General features: G+C 29.6%; 2 protein-coding genes across 2 annotated transcripts; one reads left to right on the forward strand and one right to left on the reverse strand.

Moving 5' to 3' along the window:
- Positions 1-7,132: 7,132 nt before the first annotated feature.
- LOC114169518 (auxin-induced protein X10A-like) lies at positions 7,133-7,691 on the forward strand. Its single transcript, XM_028054701.2, has one exon. It carries the CDS (start codon positions 7,155-7,157, stop codon positions 7,443-7,445), a length of 291 nt encoding a protein of 96 aa, XP_027910502.1. The 5' UTR covers positions 7,133-7,154; the 3' UTR covers positions 7,446-7,691.
- A 1,234-nt stretch (positions 7,692-8,925) lies between these two features.
- MRL1 (Pentatricopeptide repeat (PPR) superfamily protein) lies at positions 8,926-18,457 on the reverse strand. The gene is made up of 19 exons (XM_028054699.2): positions 18,072-18,457; positions 17,041-17,806; positions 16,638-16,902; positions 16,330-16,393; positions 16,103-16,247; positions 15,907-16,022; positions 15,676-15,804; positions 15,396-15,569; positions 15,138-15,302; positions 14,821-14,961; positions 14,109-14,208; positions 13,601-13,709; positions 13,421-13,512; positions 12,200-12,290; positions 11,645-11,876; positions 11,466-11,558; positions 10,725-10,773; positions 9,878-9,971; positions 8,926-9,617 (listed from the first exon to the last, which is right to left on the reverse strand). The coding sequence occupies exons 1-19, from the start codon at positions 18,390-18,392 to the stop codon at positions 9,383-9,385; spliced, it is 3,381 nt and encodes a 1,126-aa protein (XP_027910500.2). The 5' UTR covers positions 18,393-18,457; the 3' UTR covers positions 8,926-9,382.
- Between the last annotated feature and the right edge of the window lie 4,670 nt (positions 18,458-23,127).

Here is a 23,127-nt window from a genome sequence, read left to right on the forward strand (position 1 = left end):
TTCAAACTCACACGATTAGATTTTTAACACTTACGGTCTATAATGAATGTAAGGTTTTGGGATTGTGCATGATTTTGGAATTAGTGTTGAAAGATGGGCGTCAATTTTTAGTACAAAGTTTAGAAATTACGTTCGAAAAGAGAACTCTGTGTGAGTGGAAAATCAGAATACAAAAAAGTGTTTGTGGTCCAATATGTTTGGGTTTGGGTTTCATCATGTGATTCCATCTTACATTAAGTAAATAGGTGAGAAGTAAAATAAATAAAAATAAAAAAACATGAAAGTGGACTAATTACAGAGTTTTGAATGGATACAAGATGACAGAATCATTAATGGCACATACATATGATTGTTTCAACCGTCCAAAAGAAGGGAAAGAAATTATGGAACAGACAAAATGACCGTCCTAGGTGTTTATGCCGTTAAAATTAAGAAGGAGCAGTGAATTGAAACATTGTTAGGACTTTAGCATAGGAAAATATGTCCCATTTATGTTGGACAAAGACAACAACTCTATAACGTTTGCACAATCAATTGTCTTTCATAATATTAACATTATTTCGCCAAATCAGACACTCAAGTATTTCAATTGTCTGTTCAATGAAATTATCTTCATCATTAATTGATCTATTGCTTATAGGTAAATATCAATATTGGGCTTAATTTCATGCCTAGTGGGTGGGTTGAATATGGATTTTGGCCCAACCTAACCCACCTTACCCGAATTAAACTTCTTTCATGGGATGTGTTACACTCAAGCCATTCCAACAGAAAAAGTTTGCAATCACACAACAAGTGTAATGAGTTAGAATCACTTTTTTTTTTTTAATTTAAATTTTTATTACTGATTTTTTAAACTATTTATTAAAAGATAATAAAACCACAAATTTATTTATTATAATAAAAGAGTGTTGGGAATAGTCCAAGTGTGAGTTAAAGACTCACATTGGATAGAAAAGACAAAGTTAAACACGGTATAAAGATAAAAACCCATAACACCATTTTCTTAAGATTTTGAAGTTAAAGTGATATCAATAATCATTGTTTAAGGGGAGATTGTTGGGAATAGTCCATGTAAATCAAAGTTTCACATTTGATAGAAAAAATAAAATTAAACACTATATAAAAACAAAGATCCATAAATATATTTTTTATCCTCAGATTGTGCTTTCAATTTTAGGTTTTTTCTCTTCATGCTTATGATTATACCTGTACCTCTATATTAACAAACAAAAATTAAAATATCATGTTCTGAAAGCTTATTCTGGAAATATTAGCACCTCTATGATTTGGTAAAAAGCTTATTCCAAAAGGTTTTGAAAAATTTGTTCAAAAAATCATGTTCTGAAGTCTCGAATAAGTTAAAAAATTTGTTTCGGCAAAGACGTTACAAAATACACCTTATTTGTTCTGGAAATCACGTTTTGGAAATTCTAGAAACATGTCGCAGTCCAAATAAGCAATCTGAAAATAATCGTTATGAAAGATAAAATGGTCATTTTAAAAAGTATGAGGATGCAGTTAGAAATTATGGGGTGTAGGAAGCAAAAACCTGAATTCAACGAAAGCTTTACCCAACCCATTTTGAAGAAATGGGCCAAAGAAAAATAAAAACCCAGCACAGTGAATAGGGGGGTATTAGAAAGCTAACAAACAAACACCGCTATTTTGGGGCATGAAGAAACACAGAGATTGAAGGGACCTACATGTGTGTGGAAAGGTTATGGATTAATAAATTATAGTGTTTATCCCACACAGTTATGGCCATACAACAAAGATTCATATCTTTTGTGAATAGTGATTATAAATCTAATGTTGTATTGACACAAAGGTATCAAAGTACAACTTGCATTTCATAGTTAAGAACCCTAGTAGCAATGCCGGTGGCCAAATCTTTTTTTCAGTGTCATTTTTTATTTTGATGATTGTTGTTCCATGCAACAAATCTTTACATGATTGCCACTCACGTACGGACTCTCACAAGAGTCCACCAAGATTCTCATAATTAAATATTCATTTTTGCAAGAATATGATTTTCATGTCTTTCAAAAAAATTAAATATTTATTTATGTAAGAATATCATTTTCATGTCTTTCAAACTATGATACATCGATACTTCAATTTAAGTTATGTATCCGTGCTCAATACATACTCTTATATGATAAGTTATGATACTTTACAATGAACTTTCTAATCTATAAAGCAATAGTTTTTATGATGATAATTTATAATTATTTTATGTGAATAACTTTAATACATATGATTTTAAGTTGGATTTATACCATAATAATCATATATTCATCATATTTTTAAGAATTATTGTACATTTTTAATATATGTATATATAATATATATTATATTATATTTTTTTTTAAAATTAACGTATTAAATATGTGTCTTAATACACGTATCATATTCATGTATCATAATTCGAAAGTAATTGAATGTTTCTATAACCCAATATAATGGACTTATTTTTTTAAACATACTATTGTTGTTTCATTTTTGAAAAATTGTTTTTCCTTCGAAATTATGTTATATGATTGATAATTATTTCCATTCAATTAATTGGCCAGGTGTTAAAATGTATTTGAAGTTTTAATTAAAATTAATTCGAAGCCCTGTTCTTTTCACAACCTAAATAAATACAAGAATTGTGATTTGAAACCAATTTTGATATGACAATTTTGAGTTGAAATTACATTGTATTTTGGATTTGACGTTTGGAACCAAACTTGTTAAAGAAAATGTCTTTTTAGTGATACGTTTGGATCTATATGTTTGTGGTGTCATTTTTTGTGTGTTTTAAATGGTATGTGATGCCATAATACATAGGCTAATAGGTTTATGTTTTTTCTTATAAATAGGCTAACAACATATCTAAGGAGTGGGGTATGCAAATCAACCATGTAATCACTACTCGACAATAAAAACTAACTAACCCAAATCTATCCTTTCATTTTTACAATTCTTTGCTGTTTTTTTTTAAGTAATTATTTTAATATATATTTTTTAAATATACCGAATTTAATTTATTAAAAAAAGTTAAAACATCAAAATGATAGTACATCGATATATATTTTGGAGATGAGTTTGATACCAAATGTTATAAGATAAATTTGTTAGATTTAGTATGTTTTTTTTTTATGTGTAAAAGAGTTAAGTATGGGACATATTTGATCGTTAATATATTTATTTATCGTAAAAAAATTTAAATTTGTCTTGAACTTTGAAAAACATTCATTTATGGATATGATTAACCAAATGCTTTAAGGATATTGTTAATCAATCTCTTAATAACATTGGTTAACAATAATTAATAAATATTAAATTTTATAATAAATTTTTATCTTAATTATTTTAATGTAACTTTTCTTTATTTAGAGGACAAAAAATGTTCATAAATATTATATAATCGTCATTTATAATTTATTTGACGCATAATAAAAAGATTTAAAATATAATAAAATAATTTTAATATAGTTATATCTTTAAAATTATTAAATAATAAAATTTAATGTCTCTCCTCTATTAATATTGTTTGTTGAAATTTTATAATTAACTTTCGTTTCATTCCTCAGTTTAACTTTCTATTTTACTTTTAATTATGTAATAAAATCATAACATTTTGGATTTAATAAAAAGAAAAACGTATTTTCACAAACACATCATTGCTGGTGAGATTATCGTCATCGCTTCTAATAGTAAAATAAATTAAAAGAAAACGTTGAATAATGATAATTTGTGATAAATATTATATTATTAAATATAAAATAAAATTATTTAATACTTTTTATATTATTTAATATGATGTTACATTAGTCATTTTCATTATAAGAATGATTGTATAGAGTTCTAAATTTAATTTGTCATTTTCATTATAAAAATAATTGTATAGAGTTCTAAATTTAATTTAAATTTTATTGTACTATATTCCTTTAAACCAAAACAGTATTATAATATTCATATTTTTATGTAATTTTATTAAATATGCTATAATTACGTTAAAATCATTTTATTATTTACTTATTTCTTAATTTTTTTATGCATTAAATGAATTATTTATCATAGTTGTATAATATTTATGAATATTTTTTTCTTTTAAATAAATTAAAACTGTATTAATAATTATTGACGCGAGAATTTATTTAATATTACAGTTAACTACGAATTAAAATATCCATTAACATTCTCCTCTATTTATTTCATATGAATCTTTTAAAGTTAGAATAGAGTAACAATGTATTAATTGTAAACATTTAATTACGTCTTATAAATGATAATAAATTTTAAATGCTTTATAACTAATATCAATACCTCCGTCTTTCAAAAACAACTTACGTGTATTCATAAATTAAACTTTTATGATTGAAACTTGATATTGCACTCATTTTATTAAACAAATATACTTCTTTGAAGAATTATGAATGTTGAGTAATTAAGAAATGAAAGATATAAAATGCTAATTAAGGTTTTTATGGATATTACTTATCACCCAAATTGTCAAAGATAATAATAACTTTGAATAATAATTTCATAGTTTATTTTTTATAATTTCCTATGGGAAACACATGCTCTTGTAATTATGTACCCATATTTTTGTAATTTAAATAATACCATTTAAAAAAAACTAAGAAAAGCATGTGTTAATTATTGGGAGTGAAAAAAAAATTATAGCTGAGAAGAGTACTTATATATTTTATTAAATAAAAAAATCGTTTGAGAAGAGTACTTATATATTTTATTAAATAAAAAAATCGTTTTTTTCTTATTAAAAAATAAAATTATTTAATTAAGAATTATAATACAATTAGTTTTCTTATTTTGATTTTTTAATATTTCTCTTATTAAAGATAAAATTATTTAATAAAAAATGACTTGAAAAAATTATATCTTTCATACAATGGTATAAATAATATGGTTTAATTAATCGAATGGTACCCACCCTGGTAGAAGTGTGTTAATCTGCTACCCGCTTTTTAAAAAGTGTCAATTGTATCCTAATTTTTTAAAAAGTATTTCAATTAGGTTCCTCTCAAACGGAGATAATTAATGTCATTAATGGTGTGCCACGTGTTTAACACTCTTTTAAAAACGGGTATCAGATTAACACACATCTACTAGAATAGGTATCATCCGACTAATTAAACAAAATAATATTTTTAATTTAATTTAATCGTATAACGTAATAGGATAATACTGATAAAAAAATACGTATGATTGTACCTTTGCCGCGTTATATGTGTACGTAAAAAGCTGAAAGCATATCTACAAGGGTGGGACCTCATAAATAGGTTTAATGGCTACTCAACAATTAAAACTAACTTCAAAACATCTCATCAGAACAAACAAAATAACCTAAAAAGCCAGAAAAAAAAGAAAAGAAAAGAGAAGTGTTAATGCTTTTGCTGTTCTGATGAGATTCTTAAACTTCCATGTTTGCTTATTATCCTTAATATCCGAATCTTGTCGGTTCACTGATAAACTCTCACATCTCTGAGAATGGTGTGTGTGTGTGTTCATATTTTTTCTTTTTCTTTTTCAGTTTACAAATTATGAGAAAAAAAATGTATTTGTGAGTATTTATTGTATTGTAGCTGAGAGTATGGTGTGTCGGTTTATTAAGAAAGAGGTTGTGTTGGTAGGTTATTTTCACTTGATGCTGATAAAATAAGAAGAAAATTCATTGAACATTCTATTGAGGAAAGTGTAGGTGTATGAAAGACAGGAGTAACAGAAGATAAAGTTTTGGTTGGAGAAAAGGTTGAATGATGCTATGAATGTGAATCAAGTTAGAGTTAATGCATGGCCACGTTGTCACCATTCTTCGCCTCCTCGTGTTTCCTCCATAAATATTACAAGAAAAAGAAAGCCAAATTTGGTTCATCTTTTCAAGTTTTTTTAGTGAATGGAGATTTAAAGTAACATATATAGGTCAAGAAAAATTGTTCTATTTCTTATTTTTGTTAGAAAAGTTGCATCAAAATTTATAACTTTTACAAAATTATGTCAAGAATATACTAGAAAACTTGAATATTTATGAATATATATCTTAAAGTGTCGGTAAAAGTATTGCATATTTTTAAGACTCTTTTTATTTTTGAGTTTACTAGTTGTTTAATAGATTATTTTTCTTTGGTTATTAAATGTTTTTGTTTAAAATTATTTTAAAAAATTATATTTTGATTTAAAAATAAATTACTTACTTATGTAGTGTTGTATATTGTAAAATTCATACAAAATATTTTCTTATATAACAAACATAATTTATTGTTTGATTTAGTCTTCAATTATAAAAGAAATTTTACATTTTTGTTAACAATTAAATTTCAAGTCTAATTTAATTTTATAAAAAAAATTTCATATGGTAATCATTGATAGATGATAATTATATATATATATATATATATATATATATATATATATATATATTAGTCTTATATTTATAAAGTATTTATTTGATATCATTTTTAATCCAAAAATTTAAGACAATAGAATAACAAATTTATTTTTATACAATGTTTAACTTTATTTTTAGTATCCAATGTAAAATTTTAACTCAGACTTGAATTATTTTCAATAATTTTCCCTCAACGATGAGATTTTTTTTACTTTATATGCTATATATTTTTCTTTGATGACTCTTTTTATTATCCTTATGTTGTAAATCACATTATAACCATTTTTTGTTATGGTTATATTGTGAGACACCTCCAATCATCTGTTCTGGTACCATTGTTAAAATTTTTTTTCTTTATATATTTCATGAAATGAATATATATATTGTTATTCCATATGAAAACAAAATAATCCGTAAGTTAACGAATCTTGGTGGAGTGAAGAGAGACAGTGATAGACAGTTATCGTTTTCAGCGTACTGCACTTTGATACAAAAGAATAGTATGTAGTGATGAGAAGAGAATGGTGGAAAGAATTCTCCGATGGAACTTAGCTGGCTCATCAACCAAACCAAATAGTGAGAACACTTTGACGTGCATTTTAGCTTCTACTTCAACAAAACCATGTGACTCTTCCTTCCACATTATTACCAAGTGGGACACTCTCCTTTGCTATGAGTTGGACACGTACCATTTTTCCCTCCATCTTCCTCCTATAAATACACCACCACCCACTCTTCACTTTCTCAACCAACAATGATGGGTATTCGTTTGCCGTTTCTTGTTAATGCAAAACACACGTCGTTGAAGTCCAACAATGTTCCAAAGGGTCACGTTGCAGTTTACGTCGGAGATCTCGAAAAGAAGAGGTTTGTGGTTCCGATATCATATTTGAAGCACCCCTTGTTTCTTGATTTGCTGAACCGAGCAGAAGAAGAGTTTGGGTTCAACCATCCCATGGGAGGCCTCACCATTCCTTGCAAAGAAGAAGCTTTCATCAATCTCACTTCTCAAATGCGTGCCTTCTCAGACAGACACCATTGTTAATTACGTACTACCTACTACTCTTAATTGACTCACTCATTTTGACTATCTTCTATTTCTTTATTTTTGTATCATTCTTACTATTATATATATATTGTGCTCACTGTCTGGATAATCAAAATTGATGGCCATGGCAATTGTAACTACTTCTTCTTCTTCCTCACTTCCATTTGTTTATTGTTATGGGCAATTTTCGCCTTCATAGTTCAGTTGCAAGCTGCTCCTACGGAATAAACAAGTTCAATTAACTATTCGGGTTATTAAATATATGGTTGTGTTTTTCGTTTCTTAATAAATCAACAAGTTTAAATTTGACTGTAAATTTGATTAAGTACATTCTTCAAGTTTAAACTTTAAAGGTTTTGACATTAATAAACCTTCGTAAATATTTCAAATTGGATTTTATTTCATGGGGTACAAAACACACAAAAATGTTAAAGTGGAAGAAAAAATAAACATAAGTAAATGGTAGAAGAAAAAGAAAAGAGACAAATACGTATAAGAGGGAATGAAATAGTATGAGACAGTATAGTTTTTTACAATGGTATTTAGTTTAAAATTTCATATAATTTTGAAGTAATTGTCTTATAAAAGTCAGACCAATAATACTTTAAATTGATCAATAATTTTTCTTACACGGTACAAAAACTAAACTCAAAATTTATTTATATATATAGTAATAACAATTATATATGTATATATATATATATATATATATATATATATATATATATTTATATATGTGTGTGTGTGTATATAATAAATTTTAATTTAATCCCGAAATTACTTAAACATTTTTTTTTAGATACCTTAATTTAGTTGTTTTCTAAAGGTTATTTATTCATTCTCGACCGACTAAACAATTTTACTATATAAGATGGTTTATTGTTAAATAGCAGTATCGTTTACTGTTAGTATATATACGCATTACTTAGTTATATTTTAATTTCCTCTGTACTTGTTTTAAAGAGATTGTTTAATGAAAGTGTATGAAAACATAATAAAAATACATCATGATAAAACTAAAAAATACTTTGAAATATATGTTACAAATGAAAAAATCAAGACATAATTATAGACTAAAAAGTAGTTAAATTTAACGTTTTGTGAATCTTTCTAATATATTAAATTCAAATATTAAGTTTGACCTTTCTGGAGTTCAGAGTATTTCTTCTTTAACAACAGTAGATATTTCATGCAATCATATGCCTACAAATAAAATAAAAATAAAGTATTAACAATAGTACAAAATTCTTAAAAATGGTTGGAAGGTATAAAATCAATTTTGAATAAAGTAAATGACAAATATTGAACTTTGTTTTTCTTAAAGCAGGTTAATAGTAAAAATCAATGTAAAAACTAGATAAATCAATTTCTAAATGTAAGCTAAACATATAAATATTTATCTAAGATCATGTTAACTGGTATTTATCTAAGTACCAAGCACACTGAGGGACCAAATCAGTAATCTCATATAGGATGGTTGAAAATAACGGAAGAATTTATAAACATCAAAATCGTCTTTATTGTTGTTTAAATTTGCCTATTCTATAGTTTACATATGGAGGGTTCTAGACAAAAAGAATAAATGTAGGAAAAACGGATACATAGATACATAGATACATGAAACATCTGCATCTCTATGATCATAGATATATATATAATCCGCGTTGCAAAGGCCATGACATAGCTGCAGGTGAAGAACTGCCATTGATATTTTATCGCGGGTACGACATTGGTCACCAGAATGAAGTTGTTGAGATGTCCTACACTTTCCCTGCTCCTACCATTCAATGGCCTCAGCACTCTCAAGAAGGATGAAGGAGCTTTCAACTTAAATATTGAAAAAACATTAAGATGATTTGGTGAAGAGGGGGCAGGAAAGAAAGCAAAAAGCAGATGCTTGTCTTCGGCTGCTAATCAATACATGTACACTTGTCTTAGTCCAAAGACAGATTGCCAACTCGGATGTTTCGTTGCTGATGACTGATACCTTTACCCAGTCGTGAGATGGAGGAACTCCAATCACCTGGTTTTCCGCTAAATGGAGATGTAAGTTTTGGCTGGAACCATTTTTTCAGAGCCACACCATGAATTCTAAGCTTGCCATTCGATTCATTACCCTGATGAGGAATCTGAAGCCTCCTCAATAACGCTCCAATTGCTTGGCCAGCTCTGTACCCAAAATATTGCATATTTGTTAAACCAATTTCTTAAACAATGTTTTCTAGACACAGTGTACAAGAGAAAATTTATTTCCAATAGAAAAAAATGAATATATTCACACAGTGACAGCTCTACAGTCACGTCATATGTAATTCAGTCGTTTACAACAAATAATCTCCTTAAAACACAATGCAGAGTGCAAATATGTGGGGACACTATATGGTTAAAAGCATGTTGACAACGTATACTTTTGTGATTTACGATCTTACCTTCCAGCAAGGTTAATAATCTTCTCCCCCTTCTGAGACACAACTTCTGTTTTCTCTACAGGCAATAAAATGATTATGTTGGGAATTCTTGCACCTGCAAAGAAGATTTTCACGGGAACCCCAACTAAGTCAGGACGGAGATTATAATGTAATATTTTTTTATCACATGCCTTCTGTTGGTGTAGTAAACTAGTTAATTAGTAATGAAGTTTATTTAAACAAACAAATTTTGGATAGATTTAAACAACGATAAAAAAAAAAGGAAAAAATGAGAATCCTGTAATAATATGTTAAAAGAAAAACTGGACTTTGTAGACTTGGATCACCAATTGAAAATTTAAAAATGATCACCAAGAAATTGATCTGGCAAAATGTCATAATAAGGTCTTGTTCACAATATTTGTTACAGAGTTCCAGAAAACAAGTCCTCGTATTGTTGGGAAAATCGTTAAACAGAAGGAAAGATGAAGTGGTACTAAGAAAGGGATGCAAACTGACTAGGGGAAGTCATGTGCTAAAGAATATAATGATACCAAAGTCAATAAAATAAAGCATATTTTTTATAATCATTTGTTGCCAGCTTTTTTCCGTACAATATTGCAAAGAATTCCGAAAAAAAAAAAAACTACAACTTACACCGTAAATTCAATTCACTTCCTTATCCAGATATTAGAATTAAGAGTCAATAGAGTAGAATATTTTCGTGTAAATAAAGTCAGTTTAACAAATTAACTTGGTTTTAAATTTCAATTGATCCCACACAAGAATTATAAATAAATCTTTCTATGAGCGAAAAGTTCAACAAGTAAAAGGTAGCACTGATATTATTAAATGATGATGATATTACCTGCTGCCAGTCTATGCTTGAGACCTTTGAAAACTGTTATGAGGTACACCTGTTAACATTTGCATGAATTTAGGGATATGGATTTAACAATTGCAGGAGCACAAATGTCTACCTTTTGCATGTGTTTGCTTGTCAAATTTGCAAATGTTTCTATTATATACAGGGTACCGAGTATGAAAGAGACATGAACAAAGAGTAAGCATGGAACAGAAAGCTATTGGATCCATCATTCAAACTTTGGAGCAAAAGTTGCACATTGGTATCACCAAATATCAAATGTGTTTGTAAAATAAAGACCAATAATTTCCGTCTGGTCATGTTGTGTGCAAATTATGCGTCCAATGACTCTAAAGCCTTTTTTCTGCATTTTAAACTTGTTAGCTAATCCTCGAACATTGTAAGATTATGTGGGTTATGCAAGAAGCTTGTGTGTGTCAGGTATACCCACTGTAAAGCACTTTTTTTCTGCTAAAAATGTTTTTAATTTTAGACTTGTAAGTGAATTTAGGAATATAGCGAGCATATGTCAGCTTTCATAAACTATGGGACAGGCTTGGGTATGTTACTTAGACTCAACCTGACTTTCTATAAATAGGAATTCAAATGGATTGTAATTCCCAAATACAGTTGAGTTAATGAATCCCACACGTATACAGTTCCCTCTTTCTCTAGCCTTTCAAAGTTAAAATGCAATTTTTTTATGAAACAAAAATAATCAATGTAGGAGTTCTATTAACTCACCTCAGCAGTAGAAGCATGCAATTCTTTAGCATCAATAACAATGGGACTCGTTTTAAATGATACAAATGGAACAACTCCATATGAAGCAGATTCCTACAAAATCATATGATGATTCAGGTTCCCTTAGAAACAATAAGGCACAAGATATTGAATAGAACTACTTTCAGCTCCATACTGACCTCAAGTATAGAAAAAGCACGAGGATCGTATTCACCAAATCCATCCAGTAATGAACAGAGGTTTGATCCTCTTGAAGTATCTGCACTAACTCCTAGGTTCTCAATAAGTCTATTTTTCAGAGATGTATCATAAGGAAGTTGCAGGCATCCCAGAATTTGTGACAATATTTCAATTGTAGGTTTTTGACCAGCGTCAATTGTATCACGAAACACCGTTAAGGCCAGCGATGTCCTTCAGAGTAAAAACAGCATTAAAAACTTCCACAAAGAAAAAACCAAGAGAAGCCTGATAAAATTATTAGTCACAAAAATTCCGGGAACAGAGATTTACAGACTTCCCTAGTGTTTTTAGTTTTGTCCTTAGACAGATTCAATTGAGAAGAATGATTAAAAATAGGATCAGTTCAAACAAAATGTTGTAGAAATGCAATAGTTTCACTATGAAAAACAGCACTCTGATATGCATATATTGAAAAAACAAATACGTAAAGGAATGTCTAGAAATGGTTAAATAAAGAGTTGTCTTAAGAAAAAAGTAGTAAACGTAATGTATACCATTTATTATCAACTTGAGGCCGTTCTGAGTGAAAAGATAAAACAGGCTCACCAACATCGCAAGCCTTCTCAAATCTCCGCAGGCACATTCCTTTCAAAGAAATCAAAGTGCTATCAGGATTTACAAATCACAGAACTATCAAGGCATAGTATATGAATAGATAATGGGCCACAAAATAACCAAAATCCACAACCTTTTGCTTGAAGTTCCCAGCAAATTAAGAACTAGTCCTATAAATAAAATTCAATACATATCGTATGAGCCTAATACTTTCTTTTCTTATAATTTAAAGGAAGGAATAAGATTTCATCATGATTTCTGTATTTTCTATATAAAACAGCCATAGAAATATTTACTATGCGATTGCACACAATTAACTAACTGAACAAACACAAAACTGTGAAAGAATTTGTTCGATCCTACAAAACCCATATTCTCCGGTCCTATAAGCAGCAACTTATGCTGTTTCAGAAAATATTATTAATACATTTGTATACAACTCTTACCTTTGAAAACGATTAAATTACACAGCTCTAATATGAGTCTATCCTATTCCTTTATATCCTTAAATAACTAGTGAAAAGAAGGCAAATTTGTAGAGCCAAAACTTTTTTCATTAGGACTAACAATTATAGAATCACGACTTCTCTTGAAGAGGACTAAAGATGCTTTTTGTGATGTTCTAATAAAGGTGTGAAATTTTTATATGTTCATTGGGGAAAGCACATATTTTGATATGGTCTTTGGCCATACGGTCACATCAATTAACTTTTTAAAAACTGTGATCACCAACCACCAATGTGATTATGTGTTAATGAGAAATGATATTTCTCTCAAAAAGGATAGTGAACTTATGCAAAATATGTTTTTGTTTTTAATTCATATTAACAAATTTAATACTAATCAATCTTAAACTTTTTAAGAATTTTCTCATATCATTTACATGTCAAATTGTACCTGTAGTGCATTAAATATTTGGGCTTTAAAGGCAATAACACAACAAAAACAATGAAAAACGGAAAATTTTACATCACTTTTCAATGTATTTGCATTCATCACATGAAGCGACAATAGTTTCTAAATAATATAGCTCCAAATGCGGAGGGTAAGAGTATAAATATAAGTCATGCAAGAAACTGGTGATTTTCAAAGCAATAGCAAAGAAAAAGCTGAGCAATACAGAGAGAGAATTGAAGCTCACAAAATTGACTGAGACTCACCAATTATGCATCGACATATTATGAGATTGGTGGCTACACCATCTTTTTTGGCTTGAGAAAGAAGCATTTGAGCTGCCTCCATATCATCCTTTCTATCAGGGCAGTAAAAATAGGAAATTCGTTGAGAAAGAACCAAAACAAAACATTAACTTAACGACAAAATCCTATTAGACCACTTACTTCTCACTTGCCACTATAAGTACCGAGAATGTGATACTGTTTGGGCACAATCCTAATCCTTTCATTTCAAAAAAAACCTCCAAAGCCTTTTGAAATTGATCTCCATCACCTGTACAGAACTCTTAAAATGTTTAAAGTCCTTTTTCCCCATTAATCAGCTAACTTAAACAATATAACTGTACAGATTGGGGAAACGGCTATAAAATTGAAAATAAAGTTGGAAGTATCCATAATCAAGCAAAACAAAGGTAGAGAAAGGAGTAACACGTCATTTACAAGAAATGCTTCAGGAAAAGAAACGTTAGATATGTTAGGAATCCAAGAATGATTTGAAAGTCTTACATTGAGAAGAAATGAAAAAGTTGAGTGGTATATACAAAAAACAAGACCTTCAAATTTGCAGTTATTTTTTTGAAAATAACTTCTTTTCCAAGTTATTTAATATTTTTCCAATCAAACATTAATGAATGTAACAATCTTAAAGACCAAAGAAAAAGGTCAAACTTACAAAGTGCAGTGAGCAAAGCATTAATTGTTGAAACTGTTATTGACAATTTAAGAGACTTAAGATATTCATATAGCTCCAATGCTTTCTGCCAATTTCTTGCCTGGAACAAGCATTTGCCACTAGTTAGTAGGTGAAGTCAATGCTGGCGGAAAAAGAGTCGAAAAAGCATAACTTACATGGAAAAGAAACATAAAAGTACACAGTAATTGCCTTAGGTCATTCTCGTATTTCATTATTATTAATTTCTAGATTCGGGACCATCAACTAAAGCACAAAATCCATATATACTACACTAGAAAAAACATTCTACATCCATATTTATTTCTTAATTAAAATTAATAGAAAAAATGCCAGAAAAACATGGAAAAATTTTAGGAAACCCGTGACTTCATTACTTTCCTTATTAGAAAGTCTAATAACGGTCATTAAATATTTTTTTTTTAATTAATAATTTTATTTTAAACATAAAAACATATTTTTAACATCCTTTCTTAATACATAATTCAAATGCGTCCCATCAATAGACCTTCAATCCATTTCAGTTCCCTTACCTTTTATTATGCATACTCTATAAAATCCATAATCCAATTTTTTGAGTTTCATGACTAAAAAATTAACCTGGATTTTATTAATGATGTTTTCATTTTCATTTCATGACAGTCTCGTTTTCTGTTTCTTTTCAACTTAAATTTTATTAGTTGACCGGACATACATTACTACAGGCACCCATCAATGAGCTATATGACGTTATTCCAATTCGTATTCCTCCTTCACGGGCTTGTTGTAGAACATCAAAGGCAGCATCCAGATTTTTAGCATGACCAGCAACATTTATCAGTGCACTCAGAAATATCTGCATGACGAATCAACTTCTGTAAGCAAACAACAGTAAAGAAATGAAGAAAAGCATACAAGAATCAATTCAATAAAACACCATGCAAATAAGTGTTTTTTTTATTATGTTTTATAGTATGTGAAACTAAAGCTTTTAATAATCCAGATCACGAACAAATTATTTTTTTAAAGTACCTCATCTGGTTGGATCCCTTTCTGGGTCATGTCATTGTATACAGCAAGAGCAAATTCCCAATCCCCTGTTTCGCTGCACGAATTAATGGCAATGGTGTAAACTTCGGGGCATCCCTTTATGTTATATTTTTGTACCATCTTGTACACTTCTTTTGCACGTTCAACCTGAAGAAAAAAAAAAATAGAAATTGTTTAACATTAAATAGATCCATAGTAAAGTACAATAAAAAGAGTGATTGGGGAACGAAGAAACAGCACCTGACCAGCTTTAGTGCATGCCTTCAACAATGCACCTATAGTTACGTGATCAGGGTCAATGGGCTGCGTTTCACCTGCCATTTCTGCTAAAACATCAAAAGCACGATCTACAGCTCCTGATTTGGCACAAGCAGCTATAAGTGCATTGAATACAACACGATCTGGCTTCACATTCTACTGCATAAAACATCACATCAGCATGTATAATTAAATAAGGAGGAGCTAAACTCATACCCCTACAGAGATAATTCTTTAGAAAGACATTTTTCAGTAAATGTACCTTTGACCTCAATATTCCATAAGCGCCAAATGCTTTGGCTATTTGCCCAGCTCTAGCACAACCATCAATAAGTGCTCCGTAGGTATGAACGTTAGGTTCCACTCCAGAATTAACCATCTTGTGAAACACCTAAGCATACAGATTAACAATTTTAATATATTCATAATTTACAGAAAATTATATTATATTTAATTAAATCATGCTATGATGAGTTGAAGGGTCATAATGTACTTCAAACATTAGATCAACTTTCCCACTCTTTGCACAAGTTAATATCAGAGTGGTATAAAGTTTGCAATCAGGTTCTAGTTGAGCATTCTTAAGAAGCTGCAAAACATGGAAAGCCCCTGAAAAATACACAATAAAAATGTCATGAGCTAAAAAGATGACAAAGAAGGAACTTTTAGATAGTAACCAGAATATTTACTTTCTGAATCTTGGGAGCTTGCACACACCGACATAAGCATGTTAAATGTACTCAGCGTTGGATTTGGAATGAGTTTAATGAAATCAAAAGCTTCTTTAACAGCCTTTCGTTTCTTGCAGGTGTTAAAAAACTTGGCATGATAAACCTATAACCGGTAAATAAGCATATAAGAGAAACAAAAAAATTGAAGAAATAAATATCAAGTAAAACCAGAAAGATGCAAGTACCTTAGTCATGTCTAATAAACCCTTTGTTTCCATATGTTTAAGCACTTCTACACATTCATGTACCCTAACAAAATCAATGTACTTAGTATAAGCTCCCCATGTCAAAAGCAATGGCAAAAGTAGGTCAGACGGGCATCATGATCATGATATAGTTAATAAATAAGAAAGAAGTGAAAGGGAGGAGTTTCACCTCATTGTTTCATTGAAAGCAAATTGGTTTCATGTTTTAAACTCCAACTAGTATTCTCATAAATCAACTACATTAGCTTTTCAGTGTTCATAGGAGGCAGATCAGGTTAGCAAATTACCTCCCAACTTTTAGCAAATTATTATATTTGCTTAGATGCTCTGAAGGGTCATTTTTCTGATCATCAGGCACCATGATTTTATCATTTTTCAGATCAATATGCATCTTCATTGAGTGAGCCTGGGGGAAAACTGTGTTATTATTGTAATCCACGTTGGTTCTTTCCCTGTCTCTTGAAGAGCTTCTGCCCCTCCTCAAGTTTTTACTCACATGTTGCAGAGGGTAGCCATTATGACTGGAAAATTCAGCTGCTCCTTTGACATGTTCTGAATCAATAAAACATGGTTTACATAAAAGTTTTATTTAAATATTGGTTTGTTCATCACTATACTACGTAAGGATTTGACCAAAAATATCATCATTGAAATGGTATGATGATACATTTTCTTTCGCACGTAAATTACCTGCTTCTTGTAGAGGAATATCTGTAGATAACCCTGTTCCTTTCAGTGTGGCATTTCCCATCACTGAGGGCGACCTTTTTTTATTCATAAAAGAAGCACGGGGAGATAATGACTTTAAACCACTCAGCGGTGTCATAGATCCAGTTGCAGGCTTGTTAACCTCATAAAACATGTAGAGCCCTTCCCTTACGGACTCTCCAAAAAGGACCTCACCATTCATGGAACCAAGCTCAATCTTTTCTTCAGTAAGTCCAACAACAGTCGCCGCCACTGCGTTGTTTACGCGAACAGACAAAGCAGTATGCTCGGATTCGACGTCAATTAAAGGAAACTCGGTATCAGAGTTAACTTTATCTTGACTTTCTTCCACGTGTATAGCCATTTCCTCAGCAAACTCCAGAGGTGGTAACGAAGTTGATGAGAAAGGCACAGATAAAAAAGACTCATCCAATACCTTGGAACTATTACTACTACTATTATTAATATTATTATTATTATTATTATTATTATTCAAACCAGAGTCCAGAACAGAAGATGACTCTGAAGTCTCGGTGGCGATGGCCACTTCTTGTACCACTGAAGATTTCAAAAACGGGAGGTGGATCTCGTTTTCCTCAAAGACCCGGTACTCATCCTTCAACTTCCCAATCTCAGCCAGCGTGTTATCCCTTTGAAATTCCGTGAAACCAAGAATCTCGCCATCAATGACCTGACTCCCAACATTAGTTCCCTGAGGCGATAATGCGAAATTCGTAAGCCCCCGTGTCTGCACAAGAGGAAAAGTTAGTTATTATCGAAACATAAGTTATATTACTCAATCAATTCACAAGCTGCGTAGCTCGGACAGCAGCAAAAGTCTATCCAGAACACTAAATGCGGTGTGGAGTGAAGAAGTTGCTAAATGCGAAAAAAGTAAGTAATAGACAGAGAACAATCCGGCAACAGAATTGAAGAAGCGAGAAAAGTAGGTGGAAGAATTGAAATGAAAAGAAGTAAGGAGTGAAATTGGAATGTTATTGTTGGAAAGTGACCTGGTTAAGAGACTTGTTTTTTTTCTTGGTGAGAGTGAAGTGGAGCCAGGAAACGGCGGATAAAGTGACGACGATGACGAGGACGACGACGGAGTGGGAATGGAAGGAGGCCTTGAAGACGAAGCGCGGGGAGTGGATGCGGAGGAGACCTGAGTTGCGGCTGGTGGTGCGTCTGTTCCGGGAGCGAAGGGAGGGTGGCGAGGGAGGGAATCGGAGAGAGTGCGTGGAGGCGAGGAAGTGTGAGCGGAGAGCGGAGAGGGAGGGAGCGTGGGAGGTGAGAGAGAGGGCGCGGTGGCGGTTGAGAGAGAGGTTAACTTCCATGGATGAAGAGAGAGAGTGAGAGTGAGAGAGAGAAGAAGTGGATTAGCATTTAGCAGAAAGGAGAGGAGAGGAGGTAGCAGCTTGTTTTGAGCAACCAGAGACACGACTTCTTGCTCATCCAATTCTTCCTGACGTGGCACATTTTTGTTTTTCTGTTACCACACACATTGCTTCTTTCTAATAACCTTTTACTGTTTTCGGACACGTAACAAAGTAAGTACATATTTAGTTTTTTTTTATTATTACAAGAAAAAATAAAAATAAAGTATAAAAGTTTTAGTTTAATTAATTTTATTTTAACATCATTTTTTTTAAAAATTTGGTATACTATATATATATTTGATATTAAAATTTGTTGTAAACTTATAAATAAATTTTAATATTTTTTGAGTATATGTTACCGTGTTAATGGAATTTAAATAGAAATAAATAAAGTTTTTGTATTAAAGTTATAACTTTTTTTAAACAAAAATATTTATTGTAGTTTTTTATCCTGATATAATTAATAATTATATATAAATTTCTAATTATTTTTTAACATTTGACAAACTGCTTTTTGTATACTTCAACAAACGCTATAATGTGCATATCGATGCGCAAATTCCATTGCAGAAATAGAGTAATTTATGTATCATCGTTATACTATTTTTGGTAACTCTATTATAATCATAATATGCTTAGAGTAATTTATTGATATGTAATTTCATGTATTGCCTTTAAACAATGACCAAAATTTATTTTTAGTTTTTCATATTATATATATATATATATATATGCTAATTAGTTTATTTTCAACTTGTCAAAGTCACCAATAAGGTTTCAAGTGGTTAAATTATATTTGATTGATTAAATATAAAAATTTGAATACGTCCATTTAATTAATCTTTGAGATTTTAGTTGTTTATCTTGTTGAAATAATCAACCATATAGTATGTAACCATTATTTCTTTGTATTTTAGGTGTATAAGGAATAAGATGGTAAAAATAGTTGTGTTTAGGTAATATCCCTACATAAAATTTACACAACATAGTTGGTATTCATGGATATATCTACGGATAGTGGATATTGTAATATCTTATGTGGATATCATATTATTCATATCTATGGATATTCAATATCGATAAAAATAAAATTAAAGTTTAACTTATGTTTTATTAAGTTAAATTTGATTAAAATTAAAAATTAATTTATATATTTTTTTGTAATTTTATTTTATAAATTTATATATTTTTTTAAATTGGTGGGTATTCACATGTATCCGCATGTTTTTTAAATGGATACCCTACGAGTAACATGAGATAACAAGTGAATTTTTTTGTTGCAAGTAAACATTATTCGTGTCTGGCCCGACCTATCGTCATCCATGATAAGGAATGAGTTACAAAATAAATTTTAACTAAAAAAATAATTTATAATATATATATATATATATATTAATTTATATAATTAGAATCTATAGTAATATTTATAATTAGGAATTTCATAACTTATTTATAAGAAGCTCATGCTTTCCATGGTTGGTTTTTGGGGATGCAATTTCATTTTCATACTTTTTTTGTTGATGATATATTTGTCTTTTGTAGAGGAGATATTGGGATCATGCACTACTTGAAATCTTTCTTGCATGGACATGACACTTTCTCTGGTCTATGGGTGAGTCCTGCTAAAAGTCACTTTTATACTGCTAATGTGTATGTGTCTGTTTCTTTTGTTAGATATTTCAAGAGATTTCTCGCTTGTAATAAAAAATCTCTTCTTTTTATATATTTGGGCGTGCCAATTTTCTTAGGGCTCCTAATGTGCAATTATTTCGGTCATTGGTTAATAAAATTCATAATAAACTTGTTTTTAGAAAGGAAAGTTGTTTAGTATAGTGGGAAAAATTCAACTAGTAATATTTATGGATATAATATGACAAGTTTCATCTGTTAATTGATTCAAGGTGGATATTGATTATGTAGTTAGGGATTGTCTTGATTTTTGACTATGCGTGTTGGCATTTTTAAAGAAAGATATGATGAATATGTGAGTAAATTTTCAGTTTTTTTTTCTGACTGGACTTTTATTTATGATGTGTTTATGGGACAATTTGTACTTTGGAGCATCCTTGGAAAGTGGACTTTCAAATACTTTGGTTGGAGAGTGATTATTCCTTAGTTTGCATGCATTATTTTTTTATCAATGAGTGATTCCTTAAAGTCTCTTAGAGAAAGATGACACCACTTTTTGCATTCTTGTAAGTATGCACTTCAAAGTTTCTCATGTTTTCATGAAGGAAACCATCATGCTATTATGTTAGTTAATTTAGTTTTTGTACTGGTCAACACGTTAGGTCGGATTTCGACTTAGTAGGATTCAACAAAGTATCTCGTTAGGTCAGTATAGTCAAACAGCTCGGTAGCTCGGGTAGGTCGGATAGCTCGGGTAGGTCGGATAACTCGGGTAGGTCGGAACTATGGATCTCACGAGGCCCAATAAAATGTAAACGGTTCAGATATTTCAGAGATAGACAAAACAGAAAGGAGAAGGTGGGGGGATGTTGTGTTGAGATTGAAGGAATCAGTTGAAAGAAGTGGTAACAAGAATAAAGGAGGCGGTTCCGAGAAAGATGGGAGGAGACTGTAAGGAAGGGAAAAGAGAAAGAGAAAGGGGGTTGAGTTGAAAAACACAGAGAAAGAGAGAGAGAAAGAGAGAAAGGGGAGAGAGAGAAAGACTTTTTGTTTTAGTTATGACTGAGATTATCTGACGTCAGATCGGAATTGGAAGAGTTTTAATTCATAGAAAACAAGATAAGTGGTTTAACGTTTTATCTTTATCTATTTATTTAGGTTTTTTTTTTCATAATAAATATAATTTGTTTATGTTTCATAAAGTAACATTTAATTTTTATCATGGGTTTTATGTAATCTCTCCTACTTTATATTCTTTTATTTGATTTATGCTTTTTAATGAATATTTTAGGAGATGACAAGATTAATGGATTTAGGGGGTGTGATTATAGCTGAAATATCAATTTTATTCGTAATATTATTAATTACATTGTAATATTATTAATAAGATAGACATAAATTATATAAAAGTAATTAATACGAGAGAAATTTGCCACTTTTTTTTTATAATTTGTCCTAGCCATTTTTTAGTAACGATTTTAAAATGAATGTAACCAAAAGGGTGTCTGAGATTAGTGTTTAAAATCCCATTTGAGCCATCACACAATTGTTTTCATTATTCAAAGGAACAAATGAAAAATAAGTGGATAGAAAAATTTCAACAAAAAATATAAGTCAGCATTCATTTGTGTAAGAGATTATATACACTCTCAACAAATCATCAGATTTGGAGGGATGAACTATTCAACGTGAGTAAAATACCAAAACACCATTCACTTTAATTTGGAAAAATGATTATGGGTTATTTCGTAATAATTTTGATACATATTATGTATTTTCTTCAAAACAATATGTTCCATTTAATTTTGATACATATTTTAATTTAATATTTTTATGTATATATATGGTATGAATTAGTTGAATTAGGATATGGATCGAATTTCAAATATATTTCTTTTATAAATAACAAATTTAATTTCATTTTAATATAATTTTCACTATTTTACATTTCAATTTATATCACATTTCTCGACAAAAGTGATTAATAATTATATAATTTTATCAATTAATTTTTTTCTTATCTATCATATCTATCACATTATTTACAAACTTTCTCTTGAAATTCCTTTATTCATCTCTTCAAATCTCTTAATCTAAACAATCCTATAATATACTTTATATTTTCTCAAATCCATTTACTTACTTTTTCTCAAATATTTTTTTTCAATTCAAACGCTACCTTAATAAGATAATTTTTATTAAATTAATAATAAATTATTAACTCAACTTTTAAGTTTGAGGTAAAATTTTGTTACTATAAACACTTTTTTGACTATACTGATTAATTTATTTATGAATTATTTATTAGAACTTGATATTTATTTCCTCACATTTATTTGTTTCAATGAAAGGTGGATTGAAGTTGAAGCCAACATTAATTTGAAGTTATAGATAGATAAAGACACTTACATAATGAATGTGAAAATAAGGATATCCTAACTAAGAAAACAATGATAATATTGAAGAGATCATTTAATGATAAAAAAATGATAATATTAATATATAGTTGACACTAATATCTACTAGGTTGAAGTTTTTGTGGTAAAAGATTCATAATAACTCTAATAAGTTGACATTATCGAGATAAAAAAACTCATCAAAACTCTAATAGGTTGACATTATTTTATTCAATACCAATTACTCGTAAATACATCAAAATGACTTGCATCAAAATGGTTTTTGCACGTAGATAAGGGAGATCTTTCGATGATAATTTTATCTCAATTCTAATACTTACAAATAAGATTAAATTAATTCAAATTTTGAAAGAGAAATATATTAAAATATTAATAAATAAAAATAAAGAAGTATAGATTAACTAATTTGTCCTACAATTAGGGCTACTCTTTATAGATATTATTAAATTACAAAACGTAAAAAATATATTTAAATATGATTGATTGGTGATATATCTCTTTATGTACCGATATTTTAACTCGTGTTACGTATCTGTATATAATATTGTAGGATATTTTACCAATATTTAATAATAAAGTATCTAATATATAAATCAATAATGTTTTGATGATAACAATAATTTATAAATTTTTATGTTAAAATATTT

This window comes from Vigna unguiculata, chromosome 11 (assembly GCF_037176805.1).
Source record: "Vigna unguiculata cultivar grain cowpea cultivar isolate G323 ecotype 2 chromosome 11, ASM3717680v1, whole genome shotgun sequence".
NCBI classification, from domain to species: Eukaryota; Viridiplantae; Streptophyta; class Magnoliopsida; order Fabales; family Fabaceae; genus Vigna; species Vigna unguiculata.